General features: G+C 47.9%; 2 protein-coding genes across 5 annotated transcripts in view; one reads left to right on the top strand and one right to left on the bottom strand.

Annotated features, from left to right (window-relative positions):
- The window catches only part of LOC309530300 (uncharacterized protein), a 670,922-nt gene that overhangs the window by 386,545 nt on the left and 268,986 nt on the right, over positions 1-15,391 (top strand). The gene's annotated exons all lie outside the window — the stretch shown is intronic.
- Positions 1-15,391, bottom strand: part of LOC309531553 (zinc finger protein 500-like) — a gene marked incomplete at its 3' end in the record, with an annotated part of 62,668 nt that overhangs the window by 20,507 nt on the left and 26,770 nt on the right. The window contains exons 2-3 of the mRNA XM_082221145.1: positions 444-936; positions 160-241 (exon numbers count right to left, since the gene is read on the bottom strand). Coding sequence (XP_082077271.1) covers positions 160-241; positions 444-845 — 484 coding nt within the window. The 5' untranslated portion in view covers positions 846-936. The remainder of the gene's footprint in view (positions 1-159; positions 242-443; positions 937-15,391) is intronic.

Genomic DNA, 15,391 nt, shown 5'->3' with positions numbered 1-15,391 from the left:
TATATATACAACCCGGTGCAGGCCGCTGACTCATGCTGACCCAGCTTTTTAAGCATTAAAGAAACAGCTGCCAATTTTTAGCCGTGACAAAGAACCCTCAGATGAGCTGGAAAACCAACAGAACAAGACCAAATGGAGAAGAGCCACCTTCCTCCTTACCCAGTGGCCGCTCTCTGGTGTCCAACGGAGGCCTCTCTGCCTCACAGGAATCCAGGTCCATTTCTGCAAAGAGTTCCGTTCCCTGAAAAAGAAACAAGGATTCAAAACAGAGAATGGGGAGAAATATTAGTAAAAGAATGACAAAGACAAAATTATTCAGGCTGTTACATCTCATTCCATGGATGCCTTCCCAGAAAACAGATGGGCCAACAGTAGAGCATTATGGGATGTTCTCTGTCCTGTTTGGAGCTCCTTGGGAGTATCCAGAGGAAAGTCTCTCTCACCTGCTTTCTCTCCTCTGCCTGACTCAGGAGGAAACCTTCGGCCAGGGCCACCGCCTGGGAACTGGTCTCCGCTCCGCATTCCCTCACCCAGCTCTCCATCTCTGGTGGAAGGACAGCCAGGAACTGCTCCAAGATCACCAGGTCCAGCATCTCAGCTTTCGTGTGCCTTTCTGGCTTCAGCCACTGACGGCCAAGGTGGTAGAGTCGGCTGCAAACCTCTCGGGGTCCTTTGGCCTCCTGGCAGCAGAACTGTCTCACCTGCTGGCTCTGCACCTCTGAGCGGAGGGTGTCCTCCTCACCCAGGATCTTCTGCACAAAATTTTCCCAGAACCCCCCACTGCTCCCAGTTTGGATGTCATGGCCTCTTCCTGCTTCAGGGCCAGCTGAGTCTTGCTCATCCATCTGTGCTCTCAGGAAGCCTGTGAGAGATCGGAAGGAACCTTTTGGTCTTCTGCCAAGTTCTGTCTGTCTGAATGAGAAGCTCTAGCAAATCCTACAAAGCAAATACATTGTTCTGTTACAGAATTTGTAGGTCAGTAGAAGAAAAAGATTCCCTGAGCAAGCATGGATGCGTCTTGCTGGGAACTAGGGCTGGACTGCACCGCATTCCAGTCCATGAGCTATCTTTTTGGGGGGAAAGAAGAGTAGGAGAAGAAATATGTCTCTAGCCTTCTAGCAATGCAAAATGTGGAGGCAACTGAACGGATTAATGTGAGGTGATTCAGTCTGGTTTCTGCTGCCTTCCAGTCAATGCATGAAGTCAGAACTGACAGACAAGGGAGTCACTTGTATATTGTGAATAATGGATGCTTGGCTCTAGTGGGGGTCCTCACCTGGGGGTCCTCAGGAGTTGCTCCCCCCACCCCCACTCCCCTGCTTCTGTCTCCTTTTCTTGCACTTGGACTCTCTGCCGCTCTCCAGACAGACTCCTGGGGTGGGGTCCCTTTTTCTTTGCTCCGAGGGCCAGGAATGTATCTGGCCAACCCCTGAGGGCCAAGTGGATGTGGCCAAAGACACCTCCCTTGAAATTTAGGCGGGTAATTTAGTATTAGTAATAATAATAATAATAATTTATTATTTGTACCCCGCCCATCTGGCTGGGTTTCCCCAGCCACTCTGGGCAGCTTCCAACAAAGATGAAAGATACACTAAAATGTCACATATTAAAAACTTCCCTGAACAGGGCTGCCTTCAGATGTCTTCTGAATGTCAGGTAGTTGTTTATCGCTTTGACATCTGATGGGAGGGCGTTCCACAGGGCGGGCGCCACTACCGAAAAGGCCCTCTGCCTGGTTCCCTGTAACTTGGCCTCTTGCAGTGAGGGAACCGCCAGAAGGCCCTCGGAGCTGGACCTCAGTGTCCGGGCAGAACGATGGGGGAGGAGACGCTCCTTCAGATATACTGGACAGAGGCCATTTAGGGCTTTAAAGGTCAGCACCAACACTTTGAATTGTGCTCGGAAACGTACTGGGAGCCAATGTAGGTCTTTCAAGACCAGTGTTATATGGGATCGGCGGCCGCTCCCAGTCACCAGTCTAGCTGCCGCATTCTGGATTAGTTGTAGTTTCCGGGTCACCTTCAAAGGTAGCCCCACGTAGAGCGTGTTGCAGTAGTCCAAGCGTGAGATAACTAGAGCATGCACCACTCTGGCGAGACAGTCCGCGGGCAGGTAGGGTCTTAGCCTGCGTACCAGGTGGAGCTGGTAGACAGCTGCCCTGGACACAGAGTTAACCTGTGCCTCCATGGACAGCTGTGAGTCCAAAATGACTCCCAGGCTGCGCACCTGGTCCTTCAGGGGCACCATTACCCCATTCAGGACCAGGGAATCCTCCACACCTGCTCACCTCCTGTCCCCCAAAAACAGTACTTCTGTCTTGTCAGGATTCAACCTCAATCTGTTAGCCGCCATCCATCCTCCAACCGCTTCCAGACACTCACAAAGGACCTTCACCGCCTTCACTTGTTCTGATTTAAAAGAGAGGTAGATAGCTTCACACACACAGCCATTGATGCCAAGGTCCTTGGAGGCTCAGGGACTAGGAGCGCCCATTTCCGGCTGCTTTGCCAGCAACAATCCTTTGCACTTGGACTCTCTGCCGCTCTCCAGACAGACTCCTGGGTGGGGTCCCTTTTTCTTTGCTCTGAGGGACAACCTGCTGAGTGCCAAGTGAGTTGTGCCAAAGACACCTCCCTTGAAATTTAGGTGGGTTTTTTATTATTATTATTCAATTAGATAGCTTAACACATGCACAGCCATTGATGCCAAGGTCCCTGGAGGCTCGGTGAATAGCAGCGCCCATTTCCGGTTCCTTTGCCAGCAACAATCCCTTTGGGAGAGAGAGGATGTGGTCCTGGGATGCCCTGCTCTGGGTGCGAGGGGATTGCTGCAGTGGCCTCCGTGGGGAGCTGCCCTGGGAGACACTGGGAAACTGGTCCCCAATGCAGCAGCCAGACTCTGGGAAACTGGGATCCCTCTCTTTATTCCTGGCCTTTCTCTCCCACCTTTTTTTTTGGGGGGGGGGGCTAGTCCACCTCCTCATCCAGCTTTGGAAAACCATTTGCAGATGTTTCCTCTGTTGTGCAATGAGGCTGAGCGACGTCACACAGAGTTAAAGTCCCAGGGACTCCTTTGTTTAAAGAAGGGAGATCTTTTCTGAAAGGGGGGGGGCGGAGGGTCAAATGAGTTTGGGATCCTCTGATCTGCAGGAGGGAGAGCGTGGCAGACCTGGCCCCTCCCTGGCAGGACCCTCTCCTCCCCCCTGACTTGGGGTCCCCCCCCCGCAGGAGCAGATCAGGCCCCCCAGGCCCCCTCCCCTGCTGCAGCCCTGGGACCCCCACCAGATCCCAGAGAGAAAGAGAGGAGACTCACCAGATCCCAGAGAGAGCGGAGACTCACCAGATCCCAGGAGGGGGGAGAGCGAGGCAGCCCTTGCAGCAGAGACACAAAGCAACACCCCCCCCCTCCTTGCAGGAAAGGACTGGGGAGGGAGGGGCCTTGGCTCTGGAGGACCTGGCCCCCCTTGCTTCCTGTCCTCTCTAGGAAGGCAGCTCACTTCCCTTTAACCCTTGCCAAGCCGAGTCCCTCCAGCTCAGCCCTCTCTCGCTTGGCAGAACCTCAGATTATTATTATTTCTTTATGGATTTCGGGGGGCAGCTGCCCCCCCCTGGCTATGCCAATGCCCAGATATCCTTTTGGGGGTGAGGCTCTTGGCTGGACTCTGAGCATCTCCCTCCCTTCATCAAGAGATCTCAGAGACCTTTAAAACACAGAACACGTGAGACGCAGACTGATGATCCACGTGTTACAGACCAAACGTCTGTACCCCTGCCCAAGTGGGTCCTAAACAATCCATACCTAGGATAAGAAGGATGGCCAGGAGGACAGTGATCATTATCCCCTTTATGTGAGACCTGCTTCCTGGCCCTAAGATTAACATCCTAAGATTAACATATCAGAAAAGCTACAGCAAAGAAACTGCCCCCTGTCTTTGATGACCCAGGACGCCTGCCTGTCTGAGTGGGTACGTGACTTGTGAAGAAAGAGAAATGGAACAGGGATGCAGAGGAGTGGACTGATCAAGAATCATATGAAAATAGTTTAAACCCAGTCAACGCAATGCTTTCATTGCTGACACAGAAGGCTTACTCTATATTTGTTATAAATCCTCATAGCAATCCCACCTGATCACTACAGGAAGTGTTGTCTTTTGGCTTGAAGAGCGAAGCTGAGGTTGGCGGAGGAAGGCAGACTTTGGTCAATTCTCTTTCGTTACATAGACGTTTACTTCAAGGGTGGGAGAAGGAAGCATAGTCCTATTTCTGTGAGTGGAGCAGCGGTCTTTCCACTCATGTGGTTTACATGCTCTGAAAGTTAGGATCTGTTTTGAGATTTAAATTTTAAAAGGGTGGAGTGGAACCGGATATTGACCATCTTGGTAGCCTGGGGAGCCACATTCTGGTTGAAGGAGGCCAGGATTGGTCCCCAAGGGTTGGGATGTCCCTCCTTCCCTGCCGTAGGACTTGGAACCCAGGAGAAAACTCTTGGAATAGCCTTGCCAGGTGCTCAGGGACGGACTCACCTGTCCCCACATCCTTCTCTTTGCAGATGTGCTGTCGGTTGCACATCCCTCTCCCAGGGGTGAGCATTGGAGAGAACCAGAGCAGGGACTCAGACCTGCCCTCCTTGCCCCCCACTCTGCACTCTGGGAGGTGGAGAAGCCCTCCCTTCGTGAGGAACTGACAGCCTGACTTTTGCCTTTCAGCTGCTGGAGGAAGATCAGCTGTACCTGCCGGAGGTGATTCAGAACTGCCAGGCAGCTCAGCTCAGGGGGCTCCGAACCCAGAACTGCTCCAAGCAGGTGGCGGCCCAAGCCATCCTGGTGAGTGATGGGAGGTGTGGGGGACCCCCATGGGGAAGTGGGGGAGGGAGGGGCTTTGGGGACGGGGTTGTGCGTCTGCCAGAGAGGAGTACCCTACTGGCTTAGATTCACGTATCCTGTTTGAAAGGGGAATCATCTGAGGGACTAGTGTTTCTGTGGAGGCGCTAGGGTGGACATCTTGAGGGGTTGTTTCACTGTAGAAAGAGCTTTGTTCCATCGCAATTCCCATGGCATCCAAACTGCCCAGACCTGAAGCATCTCTTCCAAGGTTACAGAGTAAGTGGGACTGTGGAGAGCGGACCCCAATCCCACCTCCAGGCTTAGGATTCTCTATCATTCTACATCTCCAGCAGACTTGGGAAGAGTGGAAGAGAAGGTAGTTTGAAAGAGACAACAGCTTCAGAGCTAGAGGGAATTCACAGAGAATCCTGTAATGGGCAGAGCAGGAATACCAGATAGGTGGGTTGGCAGGCAGAGAATAAAACAGTGTGATACCTGTATGCATTGATGAATATAAATAGTCAGATTTTTATTTTTTTAAAGAATGGGGAACTGAGGTAGGGCAACTGTTAGGTCCAGTGCTATTTTTCTGCTATTTTTCTAGAAAAAGAAGTTTCAGAACACCTCCCTCGTTTTCTTAGGATGGCAATGGCACCCACCCAAGAGGGGCCAGAACTGAGTTCCAGCAAGTTCTGGCCGAAAAAAAGACCCAGGTTAGGCCCATTAATAAGTGAGGCCAGCGTAACATACACAGGAATGGGAACTGACCACAAGACTAGTAAAAACCAGTTAAAGGGGAAATTAATGGCCGATTGTTAAAGAGAAAAACAACTCCAGATAAGGTACAAGGAGGGTTCTGACACAGATACTAAAATCAAATGGGTTGGGTAAGTGTTTTTCATGAACTATGGCTTGATGAGAGATGATGAAGTGCAGACGAGGCAGAAAGTGCTTGGGTAAAGGATGAACAGCTAAGATTATGCATACTTTGCCTATGCTGTATAGTCTGTGTCCTAATAGAAATGTAATGCATTACTGAATGAAGTCCTACTGGTTGGGGATTTAGTATGAGGCTCTGTTCTTGAAACCACAAGGAGAATCCCCCCCCAACCCCATACCTCGAAACTGAATACAGTGGTACCTCTGGTTACGAACTTAATTCGTTCCAGAGGTCCGTTCTTAAGTTGAAACCGTTCTTATCCTGAGGTGCGCTTTCGCTAATGGGGCCTCCCACTGCGCACACACCTCCTGTGCACAATTTCCATTCACATCCTGGGGCAAAGTTCACAACCAGAAGCAGCTACTTCAGGGTTAGCGGAGTTCGTAACCTGAAGCGTTTGTAACCAGAAGCGTTCATAACCAGAGGTACCACTGTACAGGCCTCCTGGCAGCTCTGTCTTGCCCTCAGGACCCTGCCCAGGCCACATCCCTCATGGGCCCCATTCTGCACTCTCCCCAAGTGATTTTACCCAGCTGCCATCTGTCTTGGAACTATGACAACTGTTCTGGGTTGCCTGGATGAAGAGGGGTATATGTCTGACCACACCCATTTTGCCACACCCACCTCTGGGATGTGGCTCCCAGAAAGCTTTTGATAAGAAAACATGGCCCTGAGGCTGAAAAAGGGTCACCACCACTGAATAAATCCCTGCTTTTTCAGGACTGGAAACCCAAAATAACATGACATCAAAAGTTCCAGATTTTATTAGGCCAGGGATATGGTTAAAATTAGGAAAGAAACTTGACCATCATTTGTTAAAGCAGTCTATTACAGTATTAAATACAGAACAATATAAATATGTCATTTCTGTGTGCAACCTGAGCAACATGGAAGAGATGGAGGAATGATCTAAACAAATATCTCCAGTACAAGGGATGGACATCCAGGGGGTTGTTCTATGTTCAGGACCTTATTGAGTGGTGCTGACCCATCTTATAATAACCTTTGTGAATCCAGTTGAGGGGTCCTCAGTATGACTGACTCCAGATAGCTCAGGTGTGATCATTTATAGGCAATCTTTTATGGAAGCAGGAGGTTCTTCAGTATCAGAAAGTGTATGAATCTTTTTTGTCTAACTCTGGAATGTATATACCAGGAGAACAATCAAGCCTTATGAGGAATGGCTGAGGCAATTTGGTATGTTTAACCTGGAAAAGAGGATATGATAGCCATATTAAACTATCTGAACGGCTGTCACATGGAAGATGGAGCAAGTTTATATCCTGCTTCTCCAGAAGGTTGGATTCAAATAGCATGAAAGAAGACTCCAACTAAACATTTGGAGGAACTTTCTGACAGTAAGAGCAGTTTGATGGGGGAACAGACTCCTTCGGAAGGTGGTGGACTCTCCTTCGTTGGAGATTTTTAAATAGAGGTCGGAGGACCATCCACCAGGGATTGTTCAGCGGTGATTCCAACAATGCATGAGGTTGGGCTGGGTTACCCCTGGGGTTTCCTTCCAGCTCTATGATTCTATGATTCCATGAGGCATTTCGAGCTTCAGGGTGGACCAACAACTGCAGGCAGGATTGATCAAAGATGGCATATAAATCTGTATGGACATTTGACACAACACAACAGAGTTGTTAGAAGGGGAATGAAATGAGAAGCAGGACTGAGATTTGGATATGCTTCGAGGTTCAGGCTATGGGAAGTCGTAAAATCAAAATTACAATTCGGAAGACAATTTGATCTTTTTTATTTTATTTTTTTATTTTTATTGGATTATGATTTGATATGTTAATTGGAGGTTTTTTATTGGGAAATTAATATACACTCTAAGAAAAAAAAGGGGAATGAAACAACATCAGCCAGCGTGGTGTAGTGGTTAAGAGCGGTGGACTCGTAATCTGGTGAACCGGGTTCGCTTCCCCGCTCCTCCACATGCAGCTGCTGGGTGACCTTGGGCTACTCACACTTCTCTGAAGTCTCTCAGCCTCACTCAACTTACAGAGTGTTTGTGGTGGGGGAGGAAGGGAAAGGAGATTGTGAGCAGCTTTGAGACTCCTTAGGTTAGTGATAAAGCGGGATATCAAATCCAAACTACTACTACTACTACTACTACTACTACTCTTCTTCTTCTTCTTCTTCTTCTTCTTCTTCTTCTTCTTCTTCTTCTTCTTCTTCCTTTAGACAGGCAGTCTCCCCACTCGCACCCCCTTCCCAGTGCATCAATATGGAGATAGTGCTTCCCATTGGTTTAAGCACTAGATGCTGAGAGTAAACATTTATTCATTCCACTGGTCACCTGTCTTGGTTCCTACTCGAACAGTACATGGACACTTCTGCATAGCTGTTGTTATTGTGTTTGTGATGTGCGTGGTTCATTCTGTCATGCATGCTTTAGCTGAGTTTCTTGCATTCAGAGGACTGGACTAGATGTCCCTTGGGGTCCCTTTCAACTCTATAATTCTATAATTCATTCAAAACCAATAAAATGTTTGTAAAAGAAAAAAGAAAGATGATGGTTAGATCCAGTGCTTTTTTTCCTGGGGGTACGCAGACCCCTAAACATTTTTTTAATCTTTGTCAGAATCTCCGCTCGGCCAAGCCGATAAGGCCTCATCTTCCTCCGAGTTGAGCCTTTGAAATCGCCTCCGACGTGTTTAGTGACCTGAGCCTTTGATAAGGCCTCAAGCCCATTTTATCCAGTAGGGTTCCCAGCACAGGGAAGAGACGAGAGGTTTGGTTACATTGTAAAGAGTTTTATTTCTAAACTACGCAGAACAGAAAAGACATCCTCTCTCTATGAAAGCAGAGAGCAACTGAACAAAGGAACAAAGGAAACAGGAAATCACTAACGTCACATCCCGCCTCCCTTTCCCGTGAGACTGCAAGGTCTCTGGAATCTAAACAGAGTCCTGGGACTCCACACAGCTGCAGTGAGAAACAGAAACTAACATCCTCCCCCTTTCTGTGAACACCACTGGGCAGCGTGTCAGTACATTATCAGTACAAACCCAATTTCTGTACATAGGTACAGTGTTGATCCTTCGGAACAACCTTGGACAATAAATCATCAGGAATTTCATTACCTGGCATGTAGGACACGGTTACGAGTCCTTTCTCAACACATTCCCTAGCATGTTGCAGCTTCTTGCACAACCAATCAAATAGACCCTGGTTGTACATATAGCAAACTCCAGATGTGCTTTTCCTGTCTGTAGTGTCACTTCCAAAACTCGCATCAGCCAATATCTCAAGACCACCAGACTTCTGATTGTTAAATGCCAGTCTGTAATGCATAGTGCCTTTCAAATAGTGTACTATGCGTTTCAGAGCTTTCCAATCCTTAACAGTAGGATTGTTGACTTGTCTGCTTAGCAAGTTACAGCTAACTGCAATGTCAGGTCTTGAACATCTGGCAATGAAATTTAGTTTGCCTAGCACACTTCTGTACAGTGTAGTGTCAGAAAATGCTCCTTCAGTGTCATCTACCTGATAATCTGTTGTTAGCTTGGTTAACACATCAGCAATTTTCTGTGACTGGTATACTAGGAATTAAAGCTGCATCACATGAGCAGGACAGTGTTGATCCTTCGGAACAACCTTGGACAATAAATCATCAGGAATTTCATTACCTGGCATGTAGGACACCGTTACGAGTCCTTTCTCAACACATTCTCTAGTATGTTGCAGCTTCAATTGCAAGTGCTTCGTGCTTTGCTTACAACCTTCAGAAGTCATAATCTGAATTGGACATTTGACAGGAATTCTCATGTCTTTACACAACTGTAACAACCATTCATAGGCGCCGACTCCATGGGGCCTAAGGGGGCCCGAGCCCCCTCAAAAATTCGTTTGGGGGGGCTCTGCCCCCCCATAATCTAGGGCGCCCCTCCAGCAGAGCGCCGCCGCCCCTCCCCCAGCCCAAAATGCACAGGGTCGGGCTGCATGCCTCCTGCCCTCCCTCCCGAGCAAAAGCTCCACCCAATTTCCTTCGGAGCTGATTAATAGGCGCAGCACGCTCTCCCCTATTCGCTCACGAGGAGGCGCCGCCACTTTATCTGCATATTCATGAGCTTATTTATTATTCATGAGCTTTCGCGGGCTCCCCCAATATTTTTTATAAGTCGGTGCCCCTGCAACCATTCACAATCCACAAGTGAATAAAACAATGCATTCAGTTCAGCTTCACAAGAACTTAAACTACTGTTGTTTGCTTCATGCACGATCAATCAAATAGACCCTGGTTGTACATATAGCAAACTCCAGATGTGCTTTTCCCGTCTGCAGTATCACTTCCAAAACTCGCATCAGCAAATATCTCAAGACCACCAGACTTCTGATTGTTAAATGTCAGTCTGTAATGCATAGTGCCTTTCAAATAGTGTGCTATGCGTTTCAGAGCTTTCCAATCCTTAACAGTAGGATTGTTGACTTGTCTGCTTAGCAAGTTACAGCTAACTGCAATGTCATGTCTTGAACATCTGGCAATGAAATTTAGTTTGCCTACCACACTTCTGTACAGTGTAGTGCCAGAAAATGCTCCTTCAGTGTCATCTACCTGATAACCTGTTGTCATTGGTGTGTCTACAGGGTTAGCACCCATCAGATTTAGCTTGGTTAACACATCAGCAATTTTAGGTGACTGGTGTACTAGGAATTAAAGCTGCATCACATCATGGACACTTCAAGATGTCGGGGGCTGCTGAGCAGACTGCCAGAAGTTACACCCCGGGGAAAGCTGAAACAGTATCCCAGACCATGCAGGGATGTGTTCCTGAAACCGAAAGCTCCACAAAAGGGAGGCTTTTGGAGGAGGAGTGCACGAGGGGGGTGTTTCCTGTTCAGGGGGTGAAAGCTCCAAAGCAGGAGGAGCAAGGGGAGTTGGCTGCCACGTCATCCCAAGCATCACTGCAACCAGCAGGTGGCACTGCTGTGTTGGAAGCAGTGGAAGTTTTTCCTGTGAAAAGTTTGGGCAGAGTCCAAACACCAGGATGATCTGCGCAGATGTGGTCACTAGCTGTTCCAGTACAAAGGCTAAGGCAAACCTTTGTGGAAGATGGAACTGGTTCAGTAGGACTTGGAACCCAGGAGAAAACTCTTGGAATAGCCTTGCCAGGTGCTCAGGGACGGACTCACCTGTCCCCATGTCCTTCTCTTTGCAGATGTGCTGCGGTTCCACATCCCTCCCCCAGAGGTGAGTATTGGAGAGAACCAGAGCAGGGACTCAGACCTGCCCTCCTTGCCCCCTACTCTGCACTCTGGGATGTGGAGAAGCCCTCCCTTTGTGAGGAACTGACAGCCTGACTTTTGCCTTTCAGCTGCTGGAGGAAGATCAGCTGTACCTGCCGGAGGTGATTCAGAACTGCCAGGCAGCTCAGCTCAGGGGGCTCTGAACCCAGAACGACTCCAAGCAGGAGGCGGCCCAAGCCATCCTGGTGAGTGGTGGGTGGTGTGGGGGACCCCCATGGAGAAGTGGGGCTTTGGGGACGGGGTTGTCCGTCTGCCAGAGAGGAGGACCCTACTGGCTTAGATTCACGTATCCTGTTTGAAAGGGGAATCATCTGAGGGACTTCTTGTGAAAATCTGGGTCAGGAATCTGTTCCTGGAATGGACAAACACACAAGATGTAACTGGGTGTGCAGTCACATAAACAATACTCTTCTATATTTTCTTATCACAATATCAAATGTTTATCTTGCACATAAACAACACATAAAGTGCAATAATATAGACGAGAGCCAGGGACTCTGTGGTGGGGGCAGCTGAGGGCCGTTTTGGCCCAGACTGGACCCTGACCCTGAGACGCTCTTTCCTCCCGCAGGACCTCAGATGTTACGCCCTTTGGGAAAGTGGGGAGGAACAGAAACCAGCAGTCAACAGCATCCCTTCTCTGCTGGCCTTTGCCCGAAGGTCCCCCCATCTCAGAGCAAGTAGCTTTCCCTCATGGATTCAGTCCTTTCATCACTTCCATCTCCCCAAGAGACTCCCAAGGCTACTCATCCTCTGCAGTAGATAGCAGACCTGACTGAAAAGAACGGCTTCCTCTTCTGGTGACACCAGAGAATTCTAGAAGACATTCACCCTTTCCATAGCATTATGGATGCACGATTCCCACAGACAAGTTTCTTGGCAAGACAAGGGCCTTCTCTGGCCACTTGAGTGTCCTCCTCAGCATCTCCAAAGAAGGAGCTGGGTTGCAAGAACTGCAGCAAGGGGGGGGGGCAACGCAGGCTAATGGGGGGGGGCTGTCTAGCTAGGAAAGCAAGACCCAGAGACAGTTGTGGGAGACCCAGAGACCGGCTTCCTCTGTGCCGGAGCCAAAGCTGCGACAGATGGAGAAGCCTGACCTGCTGGGGGTGTCCATGCTGTGAGCCCCTCCATCCTACACTCTGGTTGAATTTTATAATGAATGATTTTAGATTGTTCTGTTGTGTTGTACTGTTGTACTGTTTTATTGTTGTTAGCCGCCCTGAGCCCGGCTTCGGCTGGGGAGGGCGGGATATAAATAAAATTTATAGTGTTTCTGTGGAGGCGCTAGGGTGGACATCTCGGGGGGTTGTTTCACTGTAGAAAGAGCTTTGTTCCATCCCAATTCCCATCGCATCCAAACTGCCCAGACCTGGAGCATCTCTTCCAAGGTTACAGAGTCAGGGGGACTGTGGAGAGCGGACCCCAATCCCACCTCCAGGCTTAGGATTCTCTATCATTCTACATCTCCAGCAGACTTGGGAAGAGTGGAACAGAAGGTAGTTTGAAAGAGACAACAGCTTCACAGCTAGAGGGAATTCACAGAGAATCCTGTGATGGGCAGAGCAGGAATACCAGATAGGTGGGTTGGTAGGCAGAGAATAAAACAGTGTGATACCTGTATGCATTGATGAATATAAATGGTCAGATTTTTATTTTTTTAAAGAATGGGGAACTGAGGTAGGGTAACTGTTAGGTCCAGTGCTATTTTTCTGCTATTTTTCTAGAAAAAAGAAGTTTCAGAATACCTCCCTCGTTTTCTTAGGATGGCAATGGCACCCACCCAAGAGGGGCCAGAACTGAGTTCCAGCAAGTTCTGGCCGAAAAAATGACCCAGGTTAGGCCCATTAATAAGTGAGGCCAGCGTAACATACACAGGAATGGGAACTGACCACAAGACTAGTAAAAACCAGTTAAAGGGGAAATTAATGGCTGATTGTTAAAGAGAAAAACAACTCCAGATAAGGTACAAGGAGGGTTCTGACACAGATACTAAAATCAAATGGGTTGGGTAAGTGTTTTTCATGAACTATGGCTTGATGAGAGATGGTGAAGTGCAAACGAGGCAGAAAGTGGTTGGGTAAAGGATAAACAGCTAAGATTATGCATACTTTGCCTATGCTGTATAGTCTGTGTCCTAATAGAAATGTAATGCATTACTGAATGAAGTCCTACTGATTGGGGATTTAGTATGAGGCTCCGTTCTTGAAACCACAAGGAGAATTCCCCCCCCCCAACCTCATACCTGGAAACTCAATACAGTGGTACCTCTGGTTACGAACTTAATTCGTTCCGGAGGTCCGTTCTTAAGCCTCTTATCCTGAGGCGCGCTTTCGCTAATGGGGCCTCTCACTGCGCACACACCACCTGTGCACAATTTCCATTCACATCCTGGGGCAAAGTTCGCAACCAGAAGCAGCTACTTCAGGGTTAGCGGAGTTCGTAACCTGAAGCGTTTGTAACCAGAAGCGTTCATAACCAGAGGTACCACTGTAAAGGCCTCCTGGCAGCTCTGTCTTGCCCTCAGGACCCTGCCCAGGCCACTTCCCTCATTGGCCCCATTCTGCACTCTCCCCAAGTGATTTTACCCAACTGCCATCTGTCTTGGAACTATGACAACTGTTCTTGGTTGCCTGGATGAAGAGGGGTATATGTCTGACCACACCCATTTTGCCACACCCACCTCTGGGATGTGGCTCCCAGAAAGCTTTTGATAAGAAAACATGGCCATGAGGCTGAAAAAGGGTCACCACCACTGAATAAATCCCTGCTTTTTCAGGACTGGAAACCCAGAATAACATGACATCAAAAGTTCCAGATTTTATTAGGCCAGAGATATGATTAAAATTAGAAAAGAAACTTGACCATCATTTGTTAAAGCATTCTATTACAGTATTACATACAGAGCAATATAAATATGTCATTTCTGTGTGCAACCTGAGAAACATGAAAGAGATGGAGGAATACTGTAGGTCCTCAGAAATCTCCACTAATTCCATTTCTGGATTTTCATGATCAAAACAAATATCTCCAGTACAAGGGGTGGACATCCAGGGGGTTGTTCTATGTTCAGGACCTTATTGAGTGGTGCTGACCCATCTTATAATAACCTTTGTGAATCCAGTTGAGGGGTCCTCAGTATGACTGACTCCAGATAGCTCAGGTATGATCATTTATAGGCAATATTTTATGGAAGCAGGAGGGACTTCATTATCAGAAAGTGTATGAATCTTTTTTGTCTAACTCTGGAATGTATATAACTGGAGAACAATCAAGCCTTATGAGGAATGGCTGAGGCAATTTGGTATGTTTAACCTGGAAAAGAGGATATGATAGCCATATTAAACTATCTGAACGGCTGTCACATGGAAGATGGAGCAAGTTTATATCCTGCTTCTCCAGAAGGTTGGATTCAAATGGCATGAAAGAAGACTCCAACTAAACATTTGGAGGAACTTTCTGACAGTAAGAGCAGTTTGATGGGGGAACAAACTACTTCAGAAGGTGGTGGACTCTCCTTCGTTGGAGATTTTTAAACAGAGGTCGGAGGACCACCCACCAGGGATTGTTCAGCGGTGATTCCAACAATGCATGAGGTTGGGCTGGGTGACCCCTGGGGTTTCCTTCCAGCTCTATGATTCTATGATTCCATGAGGCATTTCGAGCTTCAGGGTGGACCAACAATTGAAAGCAGGATTGCTCAAAGATGGCATATAAATCTGTATGGACATTTGACACAACACAGCAGAGTTGTTAGAAGGGGAATGAAATGAGAGGCAGGACTGAGATTTGGATATGCTTCGAGGTTCAGGCTATGGGAAGTCGTAAAATCAAAATTACAATTCGGAAGACAATTTGATCTTTTTTATTTTATTTTTTATTTTTATTGGATTCTGATTTGATATGTTAATTGGAGGTTTTTTATTGGGAAATTAATATACACTCTAACAAAAAAAGAAGGGGAATAAAACAACATTAGCCAGCGTGGTGTAGTGGTTAAGAGCGGTGGACTCGTAATCTGGTGAACCGGGTTCGCTTCCCTGCTCCTCCACATGCAGCTGCTGGGTGACCTTGGGCTACTCACACTTCTCTGAAGTCTCTCAGCCTCACTCAACTTACAGAGTGTTTGTGGTGGGGGAGGAAGGGAAAGGAGATTGTGAGCAGCTTTGAGACTCCTTAGGTTAGTGATAAAGCGGGATATCAAATCCAAACTACTACTACTACTACTACTACTACTACTCTTCTTCTTCTTCTTCTTCTTCTTCTTCTTCTTCTTCTTCTTCTTCTTCTTCTTCCTTTAGACAGGCAGTCTCCCCACCCCCACCCCCTTTCCAGTGCATCAATATGGAGATTGTACTTCCCTTTGGTTTAAG

This window comes from Podarcis vaucheri, assembly GCF_965113315.1.
Source record: "Podarcis vaucheri genome assembly, chromosome: 4".
NCBI classification, from domain to species: Eukaryota; Metazoa; Chordata; class Lepidosauria; order Squamata; family Lacertidae; genus Podarcis; species Podarcis vaucheri.
Note: the sequence above shows the minus strand (reverse complement) of the source record. Positions and strands in the feature narration are given on the sequence as shown.